Here is a 26923-nt window from a genome sequence, read left to right on the forward strand (position 1 = left end):
TGTGTCTCTGTGTCTGTGTCTCTGTGTGTGTCTCTGTGTCTCTGTCTCTGTGTCTCTGTGTCTCTGTCTCTGTGTCTCCGTGTCTCTGTCTGTGTCTCTGTGTCTCTGTGTCTGTGTCTCTGTGTGTGTCTCTGTGTCTCTGTCTCTGTGTCTCTGTGTCTCTGTCTCTGTGTCTCCGTGTCTCTGTCTCTGTGTCTCTGTGTCTGTGTCTCTGTCTCTGTGTCTCTGTCTCCGTGTCTCTGTCTCTGTGTGTCTGTGTCTCTGTGTCTCTGTCTCTGTGTCTCTGTCTGTGTCTCTGTGTCTCTGTGTCTCTGTCTGTGTCTCTGTGTCTGTGTGACTGTGTCTCTGTCTGTGTCTCTGTGTCTCTATGTCTCTGTCTGTGTCTCTGTGTCTCTGTGTCTCTGTCTCTGTCTGTGTCTGTGTGTCTCTGTCTCTGTGTCTCTGTCTGTGTCTCTGTCTCTGTCTTTGTCTGTGTGTCTCTGTCTCTGTGTCTCTGTCTGTGTCTCTGTGTCTCTGTGTCTCTGTGTGTCTGTCTGTGTCTCTGTGTCTCTGTCTGTGTCTCTGTGTCTCTGTCTGTGTCTCTGTGTCTCTGTGTCTCTGTCTGTGTCTCTGTGTCTCTGTCTGTGTCTCTGTGTCTCTGTCTGTGTCTCTGTGTCTCTGTCTGTGTGTCTGTGTCTCTGTGTCTCTGTGTGTCTCTGTGTCTCTGTCTGTGTCTCTGTGTCTGTGTGTCTCTGTCTCTGTGTCTCTGTCTCTGTGTCTCTGTCTGTGTCTCTGTGTCTCTGTGTCTCTGTGTGTCTGTCTGTGTCTCTGTGTCTCTGTGTCTCTGTCTGTGTCTTTGTGTCTCTGTCTGTGTCTCTGTGTCTCTGTGTCTCTGTCTGTGTCTCTGTGTCTCTGTCTGTGTCTCTGTGTCTCTGTCTGTGTCTCTGTGTCTGTGTGTCTCTGTGTCTCTGTGTGTCTGTGTCTCTGTCTGTGTGTCTGTGTCTCTGTCTCTGTGTCTCTGTCTGTGTCTCTGTGTCTGTGTCTCTGTGTCTCTGTCTCTGTGTCTCTGTCTCTGTGTCTGTGTCTCTGTGTCTCTGTCTCTGTGTCTGTGTCTCTGTGTCTCTGTATCTGTGTGTCTCTGTCTCTGTGTCTGTGTGTCTGTGTCTCTGTGTCTCTGTGTGTCTCTGTGTCTCTGTGTCTCTGTCTGTGTCTCTGTGTCTCTGTCTGTGTCTCTGTGTCTGTGTGTCTCTGTCTCTGTGTCTCTGTCTCTGTGTCTCTGTCTGTGTCTCTGTGTCTCTGTGTCTCTGTGTGTCTGTCTGTGTCTCTGTGTCTCTGTGTCTCTGTCTGTGTCTCTGTGTCTCTGTCTGTGTCTCTGTGTCTCTGTGTCTCTGTCTGTGTCTCTGTGTCTCTGTCTGTGTCTCTGTGTCTCTGTCTGTGTCTTTGTGTCTCTGTCTGTGTCTCTGTGTCTGTGTGTCTCTGTGTCTCTGTGTCTCTGTGTGTCTGTGTCTCTGTGTCTCTGTCTGTGTGTCTGTGTCTCTGTCTCTGTGTCTCTGTGTGTCTCTGTCTCTGTGTCTCTGTGTCTCTGTCTGTGTCTCTGTGTCTCTGTCTGTGTCTCTGTGTCCGTGTCTCTGTGTCTCTGTGTCTCTGTCTGTGTGTCAGTGTCTCTGTGTCTCTGTGTCTCTGTCTCTGTGTCTCTGTCTGTGTCTCTGTGTCTCTGTGTCTCTGTGTCTCTGTCTCTGTGTCTCTGTCTGTGTCTCTGTGTCTCTGTCTGTGTCTCTGTCTCTGTGTCTCTGTGTCTCTGTGTCTCTGTATCTGTCTCTGTGTCTCTGTGTCTCTGTGTCTCTGTGTCTCTGTCTCTGTGTCTCTGTCTCTGTGTCTCTGTGTCTCTGTCTGTGTCTCTGTGTCTCTGTGTCTCTGTCTCTGTGTCTCTGTGTCTCTGTCTCTGTGTCTCTGTGTCTCTGTCTCTGTGTCTCTGTCTGTGTCTCTGTCTCTGTGTCTCTGTGTCTCTGTCTCTGTGTCTGTGTCTCTGTGTCTGTGTCTCTGTGTCTCTGTCTCTGTGTCTCTGTCTCTATGTCTCTGTGTCTCTGTGTCTCTGTCTCTGTGTCTCTGTGTGTCTGTGTCTCTGTCTCTGTGTCTTTGTGTCTCTGTGTCTCTGTCTCTGTGTCTCTGTGTCTCTGTGTCTCTGTCTCTGTGTCTCTGTGTCTCTGTCTTTGTGTCTCTCTGTGTCTCTGTGTCTGTGTCTGTGTCTCTGTGTCTCTGCCTGTGTCTCTGTGTCTCTGTGTCTCTGTCTGTGTCTCTGTGTCTCTGTCTGTGTCTCTGTGTCTCTGTCTGTGTCTCTGTGTCTCTGTCTGTGTCTCTGTGTCTGTGTGTCTCTGTGTCTCTGTGTCTCTGTGTGTCTGTGTCTCTGTGTCTCTGTCTGTGTGTCTGTGTCTCTGTCTCTGTGTCTCTGTGTGTCTCTGTCTCTGTGTCTCTGTGTCTTTGTCTGTGCCTCTGTGTCTCTGTTTGTGTCTCTGTGTCTCTGTCTGTGTCTCTGTGTCCGTGTCTCTGTGTCTCTGTGTCTCTGTCTGTGTGTCAGTGTCTCTGTGTCTTTGTGTCTCTGTCTCTGTGTCTGTGTCTCTGTGTCTCTGTGTCTCTGTCTCTGTGTCTCTGTCTGTGTCTCTGTGTCTCTGTGTCTCTGTGTCTCTGTCTCTGTGTCTCTGTGTCTCTGTCTCTGTGTCTCTGTCTCTGTGTCTCTGTCTCTGTGTCTCTGTCTCTGTGTCTCTGTCTCTGTGTCTCTGTGTCTCTGTCTGTGTCTCTGTGTCTCTGTGTCTCTGTCTCTGTGTCTCTGTGTCTCTGTCTCTGTGTCTCTGTCTGTGTCTCTGTCTCTGTGTCTCTGTGTCTCTGTCTCTGTGTCTGTGTCTCTGTGTCTGTGTCTCTGTGTCTGTGTCTCTGTGTCTCTGTCTCTGTGTCTCTGTGTCTCTGTGTCTCTGTGTCTCTGTCTCTGTGTCTCTGTGTGTCTATGTCTCTGTCTCTGTGTCTCTGTGTCTCTGTCTCTGTGTCTCTGTCTCTGTGTCTCTGTGTCTCTGTGTCTCTGTGTCTCTGTCTCTGTGTCTCTGTGTCTCTGTCTTTGTGTCTCTCTGTGTCTCTGTGTCTGTGTCTGTGTCTCTGTATCTCTGTCTCTGTGTGTCTGTGTCTCTGTCTGTGTCTGTGTCTCCGTGTCTCTGTCTCTGTCTCTGTGTCTCTGTGTCTGTGTGTCTGTCTCTGTCTCTGTGTCTCTGTCTCTGTGTCTCTGTCTCTGTGTCTCCGTGTCTCTGTCTCTGTCTCTGTGTCTGTGTCTCTGTCTCTATGTCTCTGTGTCTCTGTGTCTCTGTCTCTGTGTCTCTGTCTCTGTGTCTCTGTCTCTGTGTCTCTGTCTCTGTGTGTCAGTGTCTCTGTGTCTCTGTGTCTCTGTCTCTGTGTCTCTGTCTGTGTCTCTGTGTCTCTGTCTCTGTGTCTCTGTGTGTCAGTGTCTCTGTGTCTCTGTGTCTCTGTCTCTGTGTCTCTGTCTCTGTGTCTCTGTCTCTGTGTCTCTGTCTCTGTGTCTCTGTCTCTGTGTGTCTGTGTCTCTGTGTCTCTGTCTCTGTGTATCTGTCTCTGTGTCTCTGTCTGTGTCTCTGTGTCTCTGTCTCTGTGTCTCTGTCTCTGTGTCTCTGTCTCTCTGTCTCTGTCTCTGTGTCTCTGTGTCTCTGTGTCTCTGTCTCTGTGTCTCTGTGTCTCTGTATCTGTCTCTGTGTCTCTGTCTCTGTGTCTCTGTGTCTCTGTCTCTGTCTCTGTGTCTCTGTGTCTCTGTGTGTCTGTGTCTCTGTCTCCGTGTCTCTGTCTCTGTGTGTCTGTGTCTCTGTGTCTCTGTCTCCGTGTCTCTGTGTCTCTGTCTCTGTGTCTCTGTCTCTGTGTCTCTGTGTCTCTGTGTGTCAGTGTCTCTGTGTCTTTGTGTCTCTGTCTCTGTGTCTCTGTCTCTGTGTCTCTGTCTCTGTGTCTCTGTGTCTCTGTCTCTGTGTCTCTGTGTCTCTGTCTGTGTGTCTCTGTCTCTGTGTCTCTGTCTCTGTGTCTCTGTGTCTCTGTCTCTGTGTCTCTCTGTCTCTGTGTCTCTGTGTCTCGGTCTCTGTGTCTCTGTGTCTCTGTCTCTGTCTCTGTGTCTCTGTCTCTGTGTCTCCGTGTCTCTGTGTCCGTGTCTCTGTCTCTGTGTCTCTGTGTCTCTGTCTCTGTGTCCGTGTCTCTGTGTCTCTGTGTCTCTGTCTCTGTGTCTCTGTATCTCTGTGTCTCTGTCTGTGGGTGTCTGTGTGTCTCTGTCTGTGGGTGTCTCTGTGTCTGTGTCTCTGTGTCTCTGTCTCCGTGTCTCTGTCTCTGTGTCTCTGTGTCTCTGTCTCTGTGTCCGTGTCTCTGTGTCTCTGTGTCTCTGTCTCTGTGTCTCTGTATCTCTGTGTCTCTGTCTGTGGGTGTCTGTGTGTCTCTGTCTGTGGGTGTCTCTGTGTCTGTGTCTCTGTGTCTCTGTCTCCGTGTCTCTGTCTCTGTGTCTCTGTGTCTCTGTCTCTGTGTCTCTGTGTCTCCGTACCTCTGTGTCCGTGTCTCTGTCTTTGTGTCTCTGTGTCTCTGTCTCCGTGTCTCTGTCTCCGTGTGTCTGTGTGTGTCTGTTTGTGTCTGTGTGTCTCTGTGTGTCTGTGTCTGTGTGTGTCTGTCTGTGTCTGTTTGTCTGTGTGTCTGTGTCTGTGTGTCTCTGTGTGTCTCCGTGTCTCCGTGTCTCTGTCTCTGTGTATGTCTCTGTCTGTGTATCTGTGTGTCTGTGTCTCTGTGTGTCTGTGTCTCTGTGTGTGTGTGTCTCTGTGTCTCTGTGTGTTGGTGTGTCTGTGTCTCTCTCCTCCCGTGTCTCCCCTTCTCACACCACCCCTTGTCTCCCCGTGTCTCCTTCTCTCTCTCCCCGTGTCTCTACCCCCGCGTCTCCCTATGTCTCCCCGTGTATTTCTCCCCGTGTCTCTCCCCGTGTCTCTGTCCCCGTGTCTCCCCGTGTCTCCCCGTGTCTCTCCGTGTTTCTCCCCGTGTCTCTCTCCCCGCGTCTCCCCGTGTCTCCCCGTGTCTCTCCGTGTCTCTGTCTCCGTGTCTCTCTCCCCGTGTCTCTGTCCCCGTGTCTCCACGTGTCTCACTCCCCGTGTCTCTCTCCCCGTGTCTCCCCGTGTCTCTGTCGTCGTGTCTCTCTCCCTGCGTCTCCCCGTGTCACTCTCCCCACGTCTCTCTCCCCGTGTCTCCCTGTGTCTCCCCGTGTCTCCCCGTGTCTCTCTCCTCATGTCTCCCCGTGTCTCTCGCCCCGTATTTCTGTCCCCGTGTCTCTCTCCCCGTGTCTCTCTCCCCACGTCTCCCCCTGTCTCTCTCCCCGTGTCTCTCTCCCCGTGTCTCCCCCTACGTGTCTCTCTCCCCATGTCTCTCTCCCCGTGTCTCCCCGTGTCTCTCTCCCCGTGTCTCTCACCCCGTGTCTCTCTCCCCGTGTCTCTCTCCCCGTGTCTCTGTCCCCGTGTCTCTCTCCCCGTGTCTCTCTCCCCGTGTCTCCCCTTGTCTCCCCGTGTCTCTCTCCCCGTGTCTCTCTCCCCGTGTCTCTCTCCCTATGTCTCTCTCCCCGTGTCTCCCCGTGTCTCTCTCCCCGTGTCTCTCACCCCGTGTCTCTCTCCCCGTGTCTCTCTCCCCGTGTCTCTGTCCCCGTGTCTCTCTCCCCGTGTCTCTCTCCCCACGTCTCCCCCTGTCTCTCTCCCCGTGTCTCTCTCCCCATGTCTCTCTCCCCGTGTCTCCCCGTGTCTCTCTCCCCGTGTCTCTCACCCCGTGTCTCTCTCCCCGTGTCTCTCTCCCCGTGTCTCTGTCCCCGTGTCTCTCTCCCCGTGTCTCTCTCCCCGTGTCTCTCTCCCCGTGTCTCCCCTTGTCTCCCCGTGTCTCTCTCCCCGTGTCTCTCTCCCCGTGTCTCTCTCCCCATGTCTCTCTCCCCGTGTCTCCCCGTGTCTCTCTCCCCGTGTCTCTCACCCCGTGTCTCTCTCCCCGTGTCTCTCTCCCCGTGTCTCTGTCCCCGTGTCTCTCTCCCCGTGTCTCTCTCCCCATGTCTCCCCCTGTCTCTCTCCCCGTGTCTCTCTCCCCATGTCTCTCTCCCCGTGTCTCCCCGTGTCTCTCTCCCCGTGTCTCTCTCCCCGTGTCTCTCTCCCCGTGTCTCTCTCCCCGTGTCTCTCTCCCCGTGTCTCTCTCCCCGTCTCTCTCCCCGTGTCTCTCTCCCCGTGTCTCTCTCCCCGTGTCTCTCTCCCCTTGTCTCTCTCTCCCCGTGTCTCTCTCCCCGTGTCTCTCTCCCCGTGTCTCTCTCCCCGTGTCTCTCTCTCCCCGTGTCTCTCTCCCCGTGTCTCTCTCCTCGTGTCTGTCTCCCCGTGTCTCTCACTCCCCGTGTCTCTCTCTCCCCGTGTCTCTCTCCCCGTGTCTCTCTCCCCGTGTCTCTCTCTCCCCGTGTCTCTCTCCCCGTGTCTCTCTCCCCGTGTCTCTCTCCCCGTGTCTCTCTCCCCATGTCTCTCTCCCCGTGTCTCCCCGTGTCTCTCTCCCCGTGTCTCTCTCCCCGTGTCTCTCTCCCCGTGTCTCTCTCCCCGTCTCTCTCTCCCCGTGTCTCTCTCCCCGTCTCTCTCCCCGTGTCTCTCTCCCCGTGTCTCTCTCCCCGTGTCTCTCTCCCCGTGTCTCTCTCCCCGCGTCTCCCCGTGTCTCTCTCCCCGCGTCTCCCCGTGTCTCTCACTCCCCGTGTCTCTCTCTCCCCGTGTCTCTCTCCCGTGTCTCTCTCCCCGTGTCTCTCTCTCCCCGTGTCTCTCTCTCCCCGTGTCTCTCTCCCCGTGTCTCTCTCCCCGTGTCTCTCTCCCCGTGTCTCTCTCTCCCCGTGTCTCTCTCCCCGTGTCTCTCTCTCCCCGTGTCTCTCTCTCCCCGTGTCTCTCACCCCGTGTCTCTCTCCCCGTGTCTCTCTCTCCCCGTGTCTCTCTCTCCCCGTGTCTCTCTCCCCGTGTCTCTCTCCCCGTGTCTCTCTCCCCGCGTCTCCCCGTGTCTCTCTCCCCGCGTCTCCCCGTGTCTCTCTCTCCCCGTGTCTCTCTCCCCGTGTCTCTCTCCCCGTGTCTCTCTCTCCCCGTGTCTCTCTCTCCCCGTGTCTCTCTCCCCGTGTCTCTCTCCCCGTGTCTCTCTCTCCCTGTGTCTCTCTCTCCCCGTGTCTCTCTCCCCGTGTCTCTCTCTCCCCGTGTCTCTCTCTCCCCGTGTCTCTCTCTCCCCGTGTCTCTCTCTCCCCGTGTTTCTCACTCCCCGTGTCTCTCTCTCCCCGTGTCTCTCTCTCCCCGTGTCTCTCTCCCCGTGTCTCTCACCCCGTGTCTCTCTCCCCGTGTCTCTCTCACCCCGTGTCTCTCTCTCCCCGTGTCTCTCTCTCCCCGTGTCTCTCACCCCGTGTCTCACTCCCCGTGTCTCTCTCTCCCCGTGTCTCTCTCTCCCCGTGTCTCTGTCTCCACGGCAGGCGGAGGCGGCCCCAGTGCTGACTCAGCGTGACCCCAGCGTGACCCCCAGCTTGACCCCAGCGTGACCCCAGCGTGACCCCCAGCGTCACCCCAGCGTGACCCCAGCGTGACCCCCAGCGTCACCCCAGCGTGACCCCAGCGTGACCCCAGCGTCACCCCCAGCGTCACCCCAGCTTGACCCCAGCGTGACCCCCAGCTTGACCCCAGCGTGACCCCCAGCGTGACCCCAGCGTCACCCCCAGCGTCACCCCAGCTTGACCCCAGCGTGACCCCCAGCTTGACCCCAGCGTGACCCCCAGCGTGACCCCCAGCGTGACCCCAACCGGGATGTAGACAGAGGGAGAGAGAGAAAGGTGACTCATTCATTCACTCACTCATTCATTCACTCACTCATTCATTCATTCACTCACTCATTCATTAATTCACTCACTCATTCACTCATTCACTCACTCACTCACTCATACACTCACTCATTCATTCACTCACTCACTCATTCACTAACTCATTAACTCACTCATTCACTCATTAACTCACTCATTCACTCACTCATTCAGTCACTCATTCATTCATTCACTCACTCAAACACTCAGTCATTCACTCATTCATTCACTCACTCATTCATTCACTCACTCACTCATTCACTCACTCATACACTCACTCATTCACTCATTAACTCATTCAATCACTCATTCACTCATTCATTCACTCACTCATACACTCAGTCATTCACTCATTCATTCACTCACTCATTCACTCATTCACTCACTCACTCATTCATACAATCACTAACTCATTCATTCACTCACTCATTCACTCACTCACTCACTCATACATACACTCACTCATTCACTCACTCACTCATTCACTCACTCATTCACTCACTCACTCATTCACTCACTCATTTACTCACTCATTCACTCATTAACTCACTCATTCACTCACTCACTCATTCACTCATTCATTCACTCACTCATTCACTCATTAACTCACTAATTCATTCACTCATTCACTCACTCACTAACTCATTCACTCAGTCATTCATTCACTCGCTCATTCACTGACTCACTCACTCATACACTCATTCACTCACTCATTCACTCACTCATACACTCATTCACTCACTCACTCATTCTCTCATTAACTCATTGAATCACTCATTCACTCACTCATTCATTCACTCACTCATACACTCAGTCATTCACTCATTCATTCACTCACTCATTCACTCATTCACTCATTCATACAATCACTCACTCATTTACTCACTCACTCATTCACTCACTCACTCATACATACACTCACTCAATCACTCACTCACTCATTCACTCACTCATTCACTCACTCATTAACTCACTCATTCACTCACTCACTCATTCACTCACTCATTCACTCACTCATTCACTCATTAACTCACTCATTCATTCACTCACTCATTCACTGACTCACTCACTCATACACTCATTCACTCACTCATTCACTCACTCATACACTCATTCACTCACTCACTCACTCATTCACTCATTAACTCATTCAATCACTCATTCATTCATTCACTCACTCATACACTCTGTCATTCCCTCATTCATTCACTCACTCATTCACTCACTCACTCATTCATACAATCACTAACTCGTTCATTCACTCACTCATTCACTCACTCACTCATACATACACTCACTCATTCACTCACTCACTCATTCACTCACTCATTCACTCACTCATTCACTAATTCACTCATTCACTCACTCATTCACTCACTCACTCATTAATAACTCATTAATTCACTCACTCTCTCATTCACTCACTCATTTATTCACTCATTCACTCACTCATTCACTCACTCACACACTCATTCACTCACTCACTCATTCACTCATTAACTCATTCAATCACTCATTCACTCACTCATTCATTCACTCACTCACTCATACACTCAGTCATTCATTCATTCACTCACTCACTCATACACTCACTCACTCATTCACTCACTCATTCACTCACTCACACACTCACTCATACACTCATTCACTCACTCACTCATTAACTCATTCAATCACTCATTCACTCACTCATTCATTCACTTACTCACTCATACACTCAGTCATTCACTCATTCATTCACTCACTCATTCACTCACTCATTCGTTCACTCACTCATTCACTCACTCACTCATTCACTCATTCATACACTCATACAATCACTCATTCATTCACTCATTCGTTCACTCACTCATTCACTCACTCACTCATTCATTCACTCACTCATACACTCATTCACTCACTCACTCATTCACTCATTAACTCATTCAATCACTAATTCACTCACTCATTCATTCACTCTCATACACTCAATCATTCACTCATTCATTCACTCATTCATTCACTCACTCATTCACTCACTCATTCACTCACTCATTCACTCATTCGTTCACTCATTCATACACTCATTCATTCACTCATTCGTTCACTCACTCAATCACTCACTCATTCATTCATTCATACACTTATTCATTCACTCACTCACTCATACACTCATTCATACACTCATACAATCACTCATTCACTCACTCACTCATTCATACAATCACGCACTCATACACTCACTCACTCACACACTCATTCACTCATTCATTCACTCATACACTCATCCACTCACTCACTCATTCACTCATTCATTCACTCACTCATTCACTCGTTAACTCACGCATTCACTCACTCATTCACTCACTGATTCACTCACTCATTAACTCGCTCATTCATTCACTCATTCATTCACTAATTAACTCACTCATTCATACACTCATTCATTCACTCACTCACTCATTCACTCATTAACTGACTCACTCATTCATTCACTCACTCACTCACTCATTCACTCATTCACTCACTCACTCATACACTCACTCATTCACTCACTCACTCAATCACTCACTCATACACTCATTCACTCACTATCTCATTAACTCATTCAATCACTCATTCACTCACTCATTCATTCATTCACTCACTCATACACTCACTCATACACTCACCCACTAATTTATTCACTCATTCATTCACTCACTCATTCACTCACTCACGCATACACTCACTCATTCACTCACTCATTCATTCACTCACTCATTCACTCACTCACTCATTAATTCACTCATTCATTCACTCACTCATACACTCACCCATTCATTCACTCATTCATTCACTCATTCACTCATTCATTCATTCACTCACTCATTCACTCACTCACTCACTAATTCACTCATCAATTCACTCATTCATTCACTCACTCACTCATACACTCACCCATTCATTCACTCGTTCATTCACTCATTCACTCATTCATTCACTCACTCATTCACTCACTCACTCATTCATTTATTCACTCACTCACTCATTCACTCACTCATACACTCATTCACTCACTCATTCATTCACTCACTCATTCACTCACTCACTCATTCACTCACTCACTCATTCATTCATTTATTCACTCACTTATTCACTCACTCATTCATACAGTGTGTGTCACTGTGTGTGTCACTGTGTGTGTGTCACTGTGTGTGTGTGTGTCACTGTGTGTGTGTGTGTCACTGTGTGTGTCACTGTGTGTGTGTGTGTGTCACTGTGTGTGTGTGTGTGTCACTGTGTGTGTGTCACTGTGTGTGTGTGTCAGTGTGTGTGTGTCACTGTGTGTGTGTCACTGTGTGTGTCACTGTGTGTGTGTGTGTCAGTGTGTGTGTGTCACTGTGTGTGTCACTGTGTGTGTCACTGTGTGTGTGTAAGTGTGTGTGTGTCACTGTGTGTGTCACTGTGTGTGTCACTGTGTGTGTGTGTGTCAGTGTGTGTGTGTCACTGTGTGTGTCACTGTGTGTGTGTGTCACTGTGTGTGTCACTGTGTGTGTGTCAGTGTGTGTGTGTCACTGTGTGTGTCACTGTGTGTGTGTCAGTGTGTGTGTGTCACTGTGTGTGTCACTGTGTGTGTCACTGTGTGTGTGTGTCAGTGTGTGTGTGTCACTGTGTGTGTGTGTCACTGTGTGTGTGTGTGTCACTGTGTGTGTCACTCTGTGTGTCACTGTGTGTGTCACACTGTGTGTGTGTGTCACTGTGTGTGTCACTGTGTGTGTGTCACTGTGTGTGTGTGTCACTGTGTGTGTCACTGTGTGTGTCACTGTGAGTGTGTCACTGTGTGTGTCACTGTGTGTGTGTCACTGTGTGTGTCACTGTGTGTGTCACTGTGTGTCACTGTGTGTGTGTGTCACTGTGTGTGTCACTGTGTGTGTCACTGTGTGTGTGTCACTGTCTGTGTGTGTCACTGTGTGTGTGTGTCACTGTGTGTGTCACTGTGTGTGTGTCACTGTGTGTGTCACTGTGTGTGTGTCACTGTGTGTGTCACTGTGTGTGTCACTGTGTGTGTGTCACTGTGTATGTGTCACTGTGTGTCACTGTGTGTCACTGTGTGTGTCACTGTGTGTGTGTGTCACTGTGTGTGTATGTCACTGTGTGTGTCACTGTGTGTGTCACTGTGTGTGTGTCACTGTGTTTGTGTCACTGTGTGTGTGTGTCACTGTGTGTCTCACTTTGTGTGTCACTGTGTGTGTGTCACTGTGTGTCACTGTGTGTCACTGTGTGTGTGTGTCACTGTGTGTGTGTCACTGTGTGTGTGTCACTGTGTGTGTGTGTCACTGTGTGTGTCACTGTGTGTGTGTCACTGTGTGTGTCACTGTGTGTGTGTCACTGTGTGTGTGTGTCACTGTGTGTGTCAGTGTGTGTGTGTCACTCTGTGTGTGTCACTGTGTGTGTGTCACTGTGTGTGTATCACTGTGTGTGTGTGTCACTGTGTGTGTCACTGTGTGTGTGTCACTGTGTGTGTGTCACTGTGTGTCACTGTGTGTCACTGTGTGTGTGTGTCACTGTGTGTGTCACTGTGTGTGTCACTGTGTGTGTGTCACTGTCTGTGTGTGTCACTGTGTGTGTGTGTGTCACTGTGTGTGTCACTGTGTGTGTGTTACTGTGTGTGTGTGTCACTGCGTGTGTAACTGTGTGTGTGTCACTGTGTGTGTGTGTCACTGTGTGTGTGTGTCACTGTGTGTGTCACTGTGTGTGTGTCACTGTGTGTGTCACTGTATGTGTCACTGTGTGTGTGTCACTGTGTGTGTGTCACTGTGTGTGTGTGTCACTGTGTGTGTGTCACTATGTATCTCACTGTGTGTGTCACTGTGTGTGTCACTGTGTGTGTGTCACTGTGTGTGTCACTGTGTGTGTCACTGTGTGTGTGTGTCACTGTGTGTGTGTGTGTCACTGTGTGTGTCACTGTGTGTGTCACTGTGTGTGTGTCACTGTGTGTGTGTCACTGTGTGTGTGTGTGTCACTGTGTGTGTCACTGTGTGTGTCACTGTGTGTGTGTCACTGTGTGTAGCATTGTGTGTGTGTCACTGTGTGTGTCACTGTGTGTGTGTGTGTCACTGTGTGTGTGTGTGGCAAAACAACCTCCTACCTCCTCGCGGTGCCGAACGGGCAACTCTGTCGTGGACAGCGCTGTGGGGGGAGATCCAATTTTGATTGGCTCCTCCCCTCATGGCGTCTGTGTCCACCACAGGGGCTAAACGGGGGCTCTGGACGGGTGCGAGGGGCTGGTAACCCCTCCACCTTCAATTAATTACCACGAAACTACGAATTAAACTGAAATATGTAACAACTAAGCTTGTGCCGGAGGCCCCGGGGGGCCAGGCGTCTATGACGTCTCCTGGCCAAACCCCAATTGGCGGAGCCAGGAGATTGAATACCTACCCTCGGGGCTACTCCAGAAACAACGAAAAGCCACTACGGTTGGCCACGTGGAATGTTCGAACGCTCACTGCAGAGGAGAGGCTGCCACTCCTCTGTCGGGAGCTGGACCGGTACCGCCTGGATCTATGCGGCATTCAGGAGGTCCGGTGGACCGGCTCTGGCTCCTGCCACCATGAGGGGTGGACAGTCCTCTACTCGGGGCAGCAGACTGCCAAACAACAGGGTGTGGGTCTTCTTTTGAACAAAAGAATGAAGGGGGCGTGGGAGCGTGGCGGTGAGGTGTGGGAAGCTGTAAGCCCCAGGCTACTTTGGGCTCGCCTTCCCATCAACCGGAGGCGAGGAATGGTGGTCGTGGTTACTTATGCCCCCACCGAAGATGAACATCCGTGGAGGGATGCAGGCAAAGCCGATGAGTCAGATGCCTTCTATGACCTCCTGTCACAGGTGCTGGCTAAAGTGGCCCCTCGGGATAGAGTCATCATGTTAGGTGACTTCAATGCCCGAGTTGGTCATGATACTGGCACCTGGTCTGGAGTGATTGGAGGGCATGGGCCAGATCAGCTCAATAACAACGGTAGAAGGCTGCTAGATTTTTGTGCAGCCCATGGGCTTGTAATTACCAACACGCTGTTCCGGCATCGGCGCATCCACACAACATCATGGATGCATGCCGGGTCCAAGCAAGAACATCTGCTGGACTACATAGTGACGGACCAGCGAATGCGAGCCCATGTCCTTGACACCAGGACCTACCGTGGAGCTGATCTGCCCTCTGACCATCGACTAGTCATCTGTAAGATGCGCCTGCCATTCTTCCACTCCGGTGGTGGGTGTACACCCAGGACCCCATTTCAACCTAAAGTGGCCTGGTCTCAGTTATCTGATGAAAGTTGCAAGCGAGAATTTCATCATCGCTTGCGGCTGGGATTGGCATCGTCCCCGACTCCTCCTGATGTCGAGGGTAAATGGGCGAGGTTTAGGACTGTGACTCATGCAGCTGCAATGGCTGCTTTGGGTACGCGGTCCAGACCTCCCCAGACACCCTGGATGACAGAGGAGTTGTTCAGGATGGTTGAGAAAAAGCGACAGGCCCACTGTCATCGGCTACAGAATCCCACGTCAGAGAATGAGGAGGCTTACCGCAGCCTTCGCTCGGAGGTTCGGAGAGCCGTGAGGCGCTGCAAGGATGGGTGGTGGTCGCGGGTTGCTGAGGAGATGGAGTCTGCCTCAGTGGCCCGTGATCACAAATCTCTATTTAACTCCATCAAAAAAGTAACCTGCAGCGCCACACCTATTACCATCATTAGGGGAAAAAACGGTGATCCAATTTCCGACCCCCAGGAACAGGTTCGCAGATTTGCTGAGCATTTCTGTGAGGTCCTGGGGGAGGGAAAATCCCTCAGCCAGGAAAACATCGCGGCACAAAGTGAGGATGACCCTGCTGAGGCTGCGGTGCCTCAAATATTGGATGAAGTCACCCCCTGTGAGTGGCTGGCTGAGGTGCCATCTACTGAGGAAGTATTGAAGGCGATCCGGAGTCTGAGACCTGGAAAGGCAGCGGGCAGAGATGATCTCCCAAGCGAAATGCTGAGGGAGGGTGGCGTTTGTGCACAGACTGCCCTATATGACATCATAACAACAGTCTGGACCACTGGACGGGTTCCGCAGGATTGGAAGGATGCCCTGGTGGTCCCCCTTTTTAAGAAGGGGGACCGCACAGACTGTAACAACTACAGGGGCATCTCACTCCTCAGTGTGCCGGGAAAGGTCCTGGCAAGGATTATTCAGCATCGCCTTGCCAGGCACGCTGAGGAGAGGCTTGCGGAGCCCCAATGCGGTTTCAGGAAAGGGCGGTCCTGCACAGATGCCATATTTTCTGTCCGTCTGCTACAGCAGAGGTGTAGGGAATTCCAACAAGACCTACATCTCTGCTTTATTGACCTGGTCAAGGCCTATGATACCATCAGTAGGCCTGGGCTCTGGGTCGTTCTTCGTGCTTTTGGAGTACCTGACCCTCTGCTCACGATCATTAAGGACCTTCATGATGGTGAGCGGGCCCGGGTAAAACTACGTGGCCGGGAGTCAGAGCCATTCCCTGTACACCTTGGGGTGCGACAGGGATGTCCTTTGGCTCCCACATTATTTAACATCTATTTTGACCACGTAGTTCGTGAAGCCTTCAATAGCTGTACCGGGGGAATCTCCATATGGTACAGATATAATGGGAGGCTAATCGATGCCCGGGTGCGGTCAAGGGATGGCTCCCTATTGCTCAACCACGTTATGTATGCTGATGACTTGGTAATAGCTGCTCAGTCAGAGGAGGAGTTGGAGACGCTGCTGCTGAGACTGGAGCATGCCACTAAGAGGTGGGGCCTTACCATCAGCCCCACCAAAACTAAGCACCTGCCTGGGTATTTTGTACCATCGGACACTCCACCCCCACAACTCCCAATCGGTGATGGGGCAGTTGTGGAGAGAGTGGAGAGTTTCCCATACCTGGGCAGTGTGCTTATGACTGGCTCCAGTTTAACAGCAGAGGTCTCACTCCGAATCAGTCGAGCGGCAATATCTTTTCATCGGTTGCGTAACGCTGTGTGGAAGCTACCTGGTCTGTCGCTCCGCACTAAGCTTCAGGTCTTCTCGGCCACGGTCATTCCCTCCCTTCTCTATGCTTGCGAAACGTGGACCCCCCTAATGGAACATCTTCGCCGGTTAGAAACATTTAGGCTGGCCTGCCTACGATCCATCCTGGGTTTAACCAGACTGGATTGTGTGAGGAGCTCACAAATCCTTGAAAGATCTGGGCAGGGTCCCATCGGTGAGCTCCTCCGGCAGGCAAGGCTGCGATGGCTGGGTCATGTAGCCCGCATGCCCAGCCACCGCATGCCGAAACAGCTTTTGTTTGGCCGGATTGAGGGGGCTAAGCGGGCGCGGCACGGGCTAGAGAAGAGATGGAGTGATGTGGTACAGGAGGACGTGGAGCTGAGTGGACTTGCCGATGACTGGTACCAGCGGTGTCAAGATCGGCCTCTGTGGAGGAGGCTCGTGAAGGATGCTACTGGGCAGTTGGAGGCAGTCGCCCTCCAACAACAACGGAGGGCGGAGGAGCGACGCTCACAACAGCGAGCGGAGCGCCGGGTGGCTAAAGCACAGCAGGTTGGCACAGTAGGGGGCACAGGTGGTGCATCAGCCAGTCATCTCAGTCAGTCGACCCGTGGCACCTGGGTCTGCCCCGTGACCTCCTGCCAGCGGGCGTTCGACACTTCACGTGGCCTCAGGGTGCACATAGCCTGGCACAAGCGTCGTGGTGACGTCACCGCCACTTAGTGGCGAATGGCGGTTGTTGTTGTTGTTGTGTGTGTCACTGTGTGTGTCACTGTGTGTGTGTGTCACTGTGTGTGTGTCACTGTGTGTGTCACTGTGTGTGTGTCACTGTGTGTGTGTCACTGTGTGTGTGTGTCACTGTGTGTGTCACTGTGTGTGTGTCACTGTGTGTGTGTGTGTCACTGTGTGTGTCACTGTGTGTGTGTCACTGTGTGTGTCACTGTGTGTGAAGGTGTCTTTGCAGGATGACTGCGTGCAGGAGGTTGCTGCTGTTCTTGGTGCTGCTCCGAACCGTCGCAGGTAACCCAGACTCGCACACGCTCACCGCGGACATCCAGGGCCCCGCCACTGGAACGTGGAGTGACCAGAATCGCGCTGGATCCGTGTGGCGGTGGTGGCGGTGGTGGTGGCGGTGGAGGTGATGGTGGTGGTGGTGATGGTGGTGGTGGTGGTGATGGTGGTGGTGATGGTGGTGGTGGTGGTGATGGTGGTGGTGGAGGTGATGGTGGTGGTGGTGGTGGCGGTGGTGGTGGTGGTGGCGGTGGCGGTGGTGGTGGTGATGGTGGCGGTGGTGGTGGTGGTGGTGGTGGTGATGGTGGTGGTGATGGTGGTGGTGGTGGTGATGGTGGTGGTGGAGGTGATGGTGGTGGTGGTGGTGGCGGTGGTGGTGGTGGTGGCGGTGGCGGTGGTGGTGGTGATGGTGGTGGTGATGGTGGTGGTGGTGATGGTGGTGGTGGTGGTGATGGTGGTGGTGGTGATGGTGGTGGTGGTGGTGATGGTGGTGATGGTGGTGGTGGAGGTGATGGTGGTGGTGGTGGTGATGGTGGTGATGGTGGTGGTGGAGGTGATGGTGGTGGTGGTGGTGGTGGCGGTGGTGATGGTAGTGGTGGTGATGGTGGTGATGGTGGTGGTGGTGGCGGTGGTGATGATGGTGGTGGTGATGGTGGTGGTGGTGGTGGCGGTGGTGATGATGGTGGTGGTGATGGTGGTGATGGTGGTGGTGGTGATGCTAGTGGTGATGGTGGTCATGGTTGGTGATGGTGATGGTGATGATGATGGTGGTGATGGTGGTGGTGGTGGTGATGGTGGTGATGGTGGTGATGATGGTAGTGGTGGAGGTGATGGTGGTGGTGATGGTAGTGTGATTGTGGTGGTGGTGATGATGATGGTGGTGGTGGAGGTGATGGTAGTGATGGTGGAGGTGGTGATCGTGATGATTATGATGATGGTGGTAGCGGTGATGGTTTTGATGGTGGTACTGGTGTGATGGTGGTAGTGGTGGTAGTGGTGATGATGGTAGTGGTGATGGTGGTGGTGATGGTGGTGATGGTGGTGGTAATGGTGGTGATGATGGTGGTGATGCTAGTGGTGATGGTGGTCATGGTGGTGGTGGTGGTGATGGTGGTGGTGATAATGGTGGTGGAGGTGATGGTGGTGGTGATGTTGATAATGGTGGTGGTGATGGTGGTGATGGTGGTGGTAATGGTGGTGGTGGTGGTGATGGTGGTGGTGATGATGGTGGTGGAGGTGATGGTGATGGTGGTGATGGTGGTGGTGATGGTGGTGATGGTGGTGGTAATGGTGGTGGTGGTGGTGATGGTGGTGGTGATGATGGTGGTGGAGGTGATGGTGGTGGTGATGATGGTGATGGTGGTGGTGGTGGTGATGGTGGTGGTGATGATGGTGGTGGAGGTGATGGTGGTGGTGATGGTGGTGATGATGGTGGTGGAGGTGATGGTGGTGGTGATGGTGGTGATTGTGGTGGTGGTGATGATGATGGTGGTGATGGTGGTGGTGATGGTGGTGATGATGGTAGTGGTGGAGGTGATGGTGGTGGTGATGGTAGTGATGATGATGGTGGTGGTGGTGGAGGTGATTGTAGTGATGGTGGAAGTGGTGATGATGGTGGCGGTAGTGATGGTGGAGGTGGTGATGGTGATGATTATGATGATGGTGGTAGCGGTGATGGTTTTGATGGTGGTGGTGATGGTGGTGGTGATGGTGGTGGTGATGATGGTGGTGGTGATGGTGGTGGTGATGGTGGTGGTGATGATGGTGGTGGAGGTGATGTGGTGGTGATGGTGGTGATGACGGTGGTGGTGATGGTGATGGTGGTGGTAATGGTGGTGATGGTGGTGGTGATGGTGGTGGTGATGGTGGTGGTAATGGTGGTGATGGTGGTGGTGATGGTGGTGGTGATGGTGGTGGTGATGGTGGTGGTAATGGTGGTGATGGTGGTGGTGATGCTAGTGGTGATGGTGGTGATGGTGGTGGTGGTGGTGATAATGGTGGTGGAGGTGATGGTGATGTTGATGATGGTGGTGGTGATGGTGGTGGTGATGGTGGTGATGGTGGTGTTGGTGGTGATGATGGTGGTGGAGGTGATGATGGTGATGATGGTGGCGGTGATGGTAGAGAGATTGTGGTAGTGGTGATGATGATGGTGGTGATGGTGATGATGATGGTGATGATGGTGGTGATGATGGTGGTGGTGATGTTGATGATGGTGATGGTGATGGTAGTGTGATTGTGGTGGTGGTGGTGATGGTGGTGGTAGCGGTGATGGTTTTGATGGTGGTACTGGTGTGATGGTGGTAGTGGTGGTAGTGGTGATGATGGTGGTGGTGATGGTGGTGGTGATGGTGGTGATGGTGTTGGTAATGGTGGTGATGATGGTGGTGATGCTAGTGGTGATGGTGGTCATGGTGGTGGTGATGGTGGTGGTGATGGTGGTGGTGATAATGGTGGTGGAGGTGATGGTGGTGGTGATGTTGATGATGGTGGTGGTGATGGTGGTGATGGTGGTGGTAATGGTGGTGGTGGTGGTGGTGATGGTGGTGGTGATGATGGTGGTGGAGGTGATGGTGATGGTGGTGATGGTGGTGGTGATGGTGGTGATGGTGGTGGTAATGGTGGTGGTGGTGATGGTGGTGGTGATGATGGTGGTGGAGGTGATGGTGGTGGTGATGGTGGTGATGGTGGTGGTGGTGGTGATGGTGGTGGTGATGATGGTGGTGGAGGTGATGGTGGTGGTGATGGTGGTGATGATGGTGGCGGTGATGGTGGTGTGATTGTGGTGGTGGTGATGATGATGGTGGTGATGGTGGTGGTGATGGTGGTGATGATGGTAGTGGTGGAGGTGATGGTGGTGGTGATGGTAGTGATGATGATGGTGGTGGTGGTGGAGGTGATTGTAGTGATGGTGGAAGTGGTGATGATGGTGGCGGTAGTGATGGTGGAGGTGGTGATGGTGATGATTATGATGATGGTGGTAGCGGTGATGGTTTTGATGGTGGTGGTGATGGTGGTGGTGATGGTGGTGGTGATGATGGTGGTGGTGATGGTGGTGGTGATGGTGGTGGTGATGATGGTGGTGGAGGTGATGTGGTGGTGATGGTGGTGATGACGGTGGTGGTGATGGTGATGGTGGTGGTAATGGTGGTGATGGTGGTGGTGATGGTGGTGGTGATGGTGGTGGTGATGGTGGTGGTAATGGTGGTGATGGTGGTGGTGATGGTGGTGGTGATGGTGGTGGTGATGGTGGTGGTAATGGTGGTGATGGTGGTGGTGATGCTAGTGGTGATGGTGGTGATGGTGGTGGTGGTGGTGATAATGGTGGTGGAGGTGATGGTGATGTTGATGATGGTGGTGGTGATGGTGGTGGTGATGGTGGTGATGGTGGTGGTGGTGGTGATGATGGTGGTGGAGGTGATGATGGTGATGATGGTGGCGGTGATGGTAGAGAGATTGTGGTAGTGGTGATGATGATGGTGGTGATGGTGATGATGATGGTGATGATGGTGGTGATGATGGTGGTGGTGGAGGTGATGGTGGTGGTGATGGTGGTGGTGATGTTGATGATGGTGATGGTGATGGTAGTGTGATTGTGGTGGTGATGGTGGTGGTGGTGATGGTGGTGGTGATGGTAGTGTGATTGTGGTGGTGGTGATGATGATGATGGTAGTGATGGTGGAAGTGGTGATGATGGTGGTGGTAGTGATGGTGGAGGTGGTGATCGTGATGATTATGATGATGGTGGTAGTGGTGATGGTTTTGATGGTGGTGGTAGTGATGATCATGGTGGTAGTGATGATGGTGGTGGTGGTGGTGATAGTGGGGAGTGGTGGGTGTAGTGGTTAGCGCTTCTCTGCGCTACGAACCCGGCGACCTGAGTTCGATTCCCACTCACGGCCACCACCACTCAGACCGATTATCTAAATAACCGGTTCTGGGCGTCCTCTAGGTCGACTCAGCCTCAAAAGTACCTGATGTAGCGGTGTAGTAGTGCACCATAGACTCAACACTGCCCATAGACGCAACACTGCCTATAGACTCAACACTGCACCATAGACTCAACACTACACCATAGACTCAACACTGCCCATAGACTCAGCACTGCACCATAGACTCAACACTGCACCATAGACTCAACACTGCCCATAGACTCAACACTGCACCATAGACTCAACACTGCACCATAGACTCAACACTGCACCATAGACTCAACACTGCACCATAGACTCAACACTGCACCATAGACTCAACACTGCACCATAGACTCAACACTGCCCCATAGACTCAACACTGCACCATAGACTCAACACTGCACCATAGACTCAACCCTGCACCATAGACTCAACACTGCCCATAGACTCAACACTGCACCATAGACTCAACACTGCACCATAGACTCAACACTTCACCATAGACTCAACACTGCCCGTAGACTCAACACTGCCCCATAGACTCAACACTGCACCATAGACTCAACACTGCACCATAGACTCAGCACTGCACCATAGACTCAGCACTGCACCATAGACTCAACGCTGCTCATAGACTCAACACTGCACCAGAGACTCAACACTGCACCATAGACTCAACACTGAGACCCATAGACTCAACACTGCCCATAGACTCAACACTGCACCATAGACTCAGCACTGCACCATAGACTCAACACTGCACCATAGACTCAGCACTGCACCATAGACTCAACACTGCACCATAGACTCAGCACTGCACCATAGACTCAACACTGCACCATAGACTCAACACTGCCCATAGCCTCAACACTGCACCATAGACTCAACACTGCACCATAGACTCAACACTGTCCATAGACTCAACACTGCACCATAGACTCAACATTGCACCATAGACTCAACACTTCACCATAGACTCAACACTGCCCATAGACTTAACACTGCACCATAGACTCAACACTGCACCATAGACTCAACACTGCACAATAGACTCAACACTACACCATAGACTCAGCACTGCACCATAGACTCAACACTGCACCATAGACTCAACACTGCACCATAGACTCAACACTGCCCATAGACTCAACACTGCCCATAGACTCAACACTGCCCATAGACTCAACACTGCACCATAGACTCAACACTGCACCATAGACTCAACACTGCACCATAGACTCAACACTGCACCATAGACTCAACACTGTGCCATAGACTCAATACTGCACCATAGACTCAACACTTCCCCATAGACTCAGCACTGCACCATAGACTCAACACTGTGTGTGTGTCTGTGTGTGTCTGCGTGTGTCTCTGTGTGTGTCTGTGTGTGTGTCTCTGTGTGTGTCTGTGTGTGTGTCTGTGTGTGTCTCTGTATGTGTCTCTGTGTGTGTCTCTGTGTGTGTCTCTGTGTGTGTGTGTCTCTGTGTGTGTCTCTGTGTGTGTCTGTGTCTCTGTGTGTCTCTGTGTGTGTGTCTCTGTGTGTGTCTGTGTGTGTGTCTCTGTGTGTGTGTCTCTGTGTGTGTCTGTGTGTCTCTCTGTGTGTGTCTCTGTATGTGTGTCTCTGTGTGTGTGTCTGTGTCTGTGTGTGTGTCTCTGTGTCTCTGTGTGTGTCTGTGTCTCTGTGTGTCTCTGTGTGTGTGTCTCTATGTGTCTCTGTGTCTCTCTGTGTGTGTCTGTGTGTGTCTCTGTCTCTGTGTCTCTGTGTCTCTGTGTGTGTGTCTCTGTGTGTGTGTCTCTGTGTGTGTGTCTCTGTGTGTGTGTCTCTGTGTGTGTGTCTCTGTGTCTGTGTCTCTGTGTCTCTGTGTGTGTCTCTGTCTGTGTGTCTCTGTGTGTGTGTCTGTGTGTCTCTGTATGTGTCTCTGTGTGTCTCTGTGTGTGTCTCTGTATGTGTCTCTGTGTGTGTGTGTCTGTGTGTGTGTCTCTGTGTGTGTGTGTCTCTGTGTGTGTCTCTGTGTGTGTCTGTGTGTGTGTCTCTGTGTGTGTGTCTCTGTGTGTGTGTCTCTGTGTGTGTCTGTGTGTGTCTCTGTGTGTGTCTGTGTGTGTGTCTGTCTCTGTGTGTCTGTGTGTGTGTGTCTGTGTGTGTGTCTCTGTGTGTGTGTCTCTGTGTGTGTGTCTCTGTGTGTGCGTCTCTGTGTGTCTGTTTGTGTGTGTCTCTGTGTGTGTCTCTCTGTGTGTCTCTGTGAGTGTCTCTGTGTGTGTCTCTGTGTGTGTCTCTGTGTGTGTGTCTCTGTGTGTGTCTCTGTGTGTCTGTGTGTGTCTCTGTGTGTGTGTCTCTGTGTGTGTCTCTGTGTGTGTCTCTGTGTGTGTCTGTGTGTGTGTGTCTGTGTCTCTGTGTGTGTGTCTCTGTGTGTGTGTCTCTGTGTGTGTCTCTGTGTCTGTGTCTCTGTGTGTGTCTCTCTGTGTGTCTCTGTGTCTCTGTGTGTGTGTCTCTGTGTCTCTGTGTGTGTCTCTGTGTGTGTGTCTCTGTGTGTGTCTCTGTGAGTGTCTCTGTTTGTGTGTCTGTGTGTGTCTCTCAGTGGGTGTCTCTGTCTCTGTGTGTGTCTCTGTGTGTGTCTCTGTGTCTCTGTGTGTGTGGTACGTAGGCCATCTCCGGACGTCAACGTGTCCCCCGGAGCTGACCACTCATGGCTCCCAGGGTAGCTACTCGTGGCCCGAGACTGGCGTGGGGTTGCGAGCAACTCTGCCGTGCGTCTTCAACCCGGACAGACATGCCCTGCGGATCTGGTGAGCGCTGCGGATACACTCACAACAACAGCAACAACAACAACAACTACAGCAACAACAACACCAACAAACAACAACAACAACAGCAACAACAACAACAGCAACAACAACATCAACAAACAACAACAACACCAACAACAACAAACAACACCAACAACAACAGCAGCAACAACAACACCAACAAACAACAACAACGATAACAACAACAGCAACAACAACAACAACGACAACAACAACTACAGCAACAACAACACCAACAAACAACAACAACAACAGCAACAACAACAACAACATCAACAAACATCAACAAACAACAACAACACCAACAACAACAAACAACACCAACAACAACAGCAGCAACAACAACACCAACAAACAACAACAACGATAACAACAACAGCAACAACAACAACAACTACAGCAACAACAACAACAACAAACAACACCAACAACAACAGCAACAACAACAACAGCAACAACAACATCAACAAACAACAACAACAGCAACAACAACAAACAACACCAACAACAACAGCAGCAACAACAACAACTACAGCAACAACAACAACAACAAACAACACCAACAACAACAACAGCAACAACAACAACAACACCAACAACAACAAACAACACCAACAACAACAACAACGACAACAACAACTACAGCAACAACAACACCAACAAACAACAACAACAACGATAACAACAACAGCAACAACAACAACAACAACTACAGCAACAACAACACCAACAAACAACAACAACGACGACAACAACAGCAACAACAACAACAACGACAACAACTACAACAACACCAACAAACAACAACAACGACGACAACAACAACAGCAACAACAACAACAGCAGCAACAACAACAACAACAACCGCCATTCGCTACAACAACCGTCTGTGTGTGTATGTGTGTGTGTGTGTCTGTGTGTGTGACAGTGTCTGTGTGTGTGTCTGTGTGTGTGTGTGTGTCTGTGTGTGTGTGTCTGTGTGTGTGTGTCTGTGGCTGTGTGTGTTTATGTGTCTGTGTGTGTGTCTGTGTGTGTGTGTCTGTATGTGTCTGTATGTGTGTGTCTGTGTGTGTGTGTCTGTGTGTGTGTCTGTGTGTGTGTGTCTGTGTGTGTGTGTCTGTGGCTGTGTGTGTGTGTGTCTGTGTGTGTGTCTGTGTGTGTGTGTGTGTCTGTGTGTGTGTCTGTGTGTGTGTCTGTGTGTGTGTCTGTGTGTGTGTCTGTGTCTGTCTGTGTGTGTGTCTGTCTGTGTGTCTGTGTGTGTGTGTGTCTGTGTCTGTGTGTGTGAGGCTTGCGGAGCCCCAATGCGGTTTCAGGAAAGGGCGGTCCTGCACAGATGCCATATTTTCTGTCCGTCTGCTACAGCAGAGGTGTAGGGAATTCCAACAAGACCTACATCTCTGCTTTATTGACCTGGTCAAGGCCTATGATACCATCAGTAGGCCTGGGCTCTGGGTTGTTCTTCGTGCTTTTGGAGTTCCTGACCCTCTGCTCACGATCATTAAGGACCTTCATGATGGTGAGCGGGCCCGGGTAAAACTACGTGGCCGGGAGTCAAAGCCATTCCCTGTACACCTTGGGGTGCGACAGGGATGTCCTCTGGCTCCCACATTATTTAACATCTATTTTGACCACGTAGTTCGTGAAGCCTTCAATAGCTGTACCGGGGGAATCTCCATATGGTACAGATATAATGGGAGGCTGATCGATGCCCGGGTGCGGTCAAGAGATGGCTCCCTATTGCTCAACCACGTTATGTATGCTGATGATTTTGTAATAGCTGCTCAGTCAGAGGAGGAGCTGCTGCTGAGACTGGAGCGTGCCACTAAGAGATGGGGCCTTACCATAAGCCCCACCAAAACTAAGCACCTGCCTGGGTATTTTGTACCATCGGACACTCCACCGCCACAACTCCCAATCGGTGATGGGGCAGTTGCTTATGACTGGCTCCAGTTTAACAGCAGAGGTCTCACTCCGAATCAGTCGAGCGGCAATATCTTTTCATCGGTTGCGTAACGCTGTGTGGAAGCTACCTGGTCTGTCGCTCCGCACTAAGCTTCAAGTCTTCTCGGCCACGGTCATTGCCCTCCATTCTCTATGCTTGCGAAACGTGGACCCCCCTAATGGAACATCTTCGCCGGTTAGAAACATTCCTGGGTTTAACCAGACTGGATTGTGTGAGGAGCTCACAAATCCTTGAAAGATCTGGGCAAGGTCCCATCGGTGAGCTCCTCCGGCAGGCAAGGCTGTGATGGCTGGGTCATGTAGCCCGCATGCCCAGCCACCGCATGCCGAAACAGCTTTTGTTCAGCCGGATTGAGGGGCTAAGCGGACGCGGCACGGGCTAGATAAGAGATGGAGTGATGTGGTACAGGAGGACGTGGAGCTGAGTGGACTTGCCGATGACTGGTACCAGCGGTGTCAAGATCGGCCTCTGTGGAGGAGGCTCGTGAAGGACGCTACTGGCCAGTTGGAGGTAGTCGCCCTTCAACAACAACGGAGGGCGGAGGAGCGACGCTCACAACAACGAGCGGAGCGCCGGGTGGCTAAAGCACAGCAGGTTGGCACAGTAGGGGGCACAGGTGGTGCATCAGCCAGTCATCTCAGTCAGTCGACCCGTGGCACCTGCTGGGTCTGCCCCGTGACCTCCTGCCCGCGGGCGTTCGACACTTCACCTGGTAGCCTCAATGTGCACATAGCCTGGCACAAGCGTCGTGGTGACGTCACCGCCACTTAGCGGCGCATGGCGGTTGTTGTTGTTGTTGTTGTGTGTGTCCGTGTGTGTCTGTCTGTGTGTGTGTGTCTGTGTGTGTGTCTGTGTGTAGTTTGTTAAATGTGTAGTTTGCTAAACGTTTTAGTGCGTTCCCAGGACACGGCAGAGTAGAGACAGCGATATTTATTGAACAAGGGGGGGGTCTCAGGTCTCAACTGCAAGGGGCCTAGCGGCCTCCTCGGCCCGTAGCCACTCCGAGACAAACCCACGCTATCCCAGCCGGAGGCCCTAGGCCCCCGCAAGATTCCTCCGGCTACGGCCTCAGGCTCAGGCACAGCCTGCCGACCGCCACCACCAGACCGGCCCTCGCAAGGACTCCGGGGCCCCCCCCCAGCACGTGGCAAGGGGGGGGGGGGCGGGCCGCGGGAGTCGCAGGGTCTATCCTAGCCGGGGCCTTGCCTCCTCGCCGCTTGCTTCAGCCTCGGGGAGGCCCCAACGCTCTGGCCCTGGAGCTCCGCGGCTCCGCGGCCCTGCGTGCGGGCACGCGGTCACGTGGGAGTGGCCACGTGGGAGTGGCCACGTGGGAGTGGCCACGTT

General features: G+C 52.1%; 1 protein-coding gene across 1 annotated transcript in view; it reads left to right on the plus strand.

Moving 5' to 3' along the window:
- Window positions 1–343: 343 nt before the first annotated feature.
- LOC142923082 (adhesion G-protein coupled receptor G4-like) overlaps window positions 344–26923 on the plus strand; it is a gene marked incomplete at its 3' end in the record, with an annotated part of 34362 nt that continues 7782 nt past the window's right edge. The window contains exons 1-3 of the mRNA XM_076064013.1: window positions 344–7846; window positions 16836–16903; window positions 23454–23595. Of these exons, the coding sequence (XP_075920128.1) occupies window positions 16849–16903; window positions 23454–23595 (197 nt within the window). The remainder of the gene's footprint in view (window positions 7847–16835; window positions 16904–23453; window positions 23596–26923) is intronic.

Source organism: Petromyzon marinus, unplaced genomic scaffold (assembly GCF_048934315.1).
Source record: "Petromyzon marinus isolate PM22_M1 ecotype Great Lakes invasive population unplaced genomic scaffold, UKy_Petmar_22M1.pri1.0 PM_Scaffold_263, whole genome shotgun sequence".
NCBI classification, from domain to species: Eukaryota; Metazoa; Chordata; class Hyperoartia; order Petromyzontiformes; family Petromyzontidae; genus Petromyzon; species Petromyzon marinus.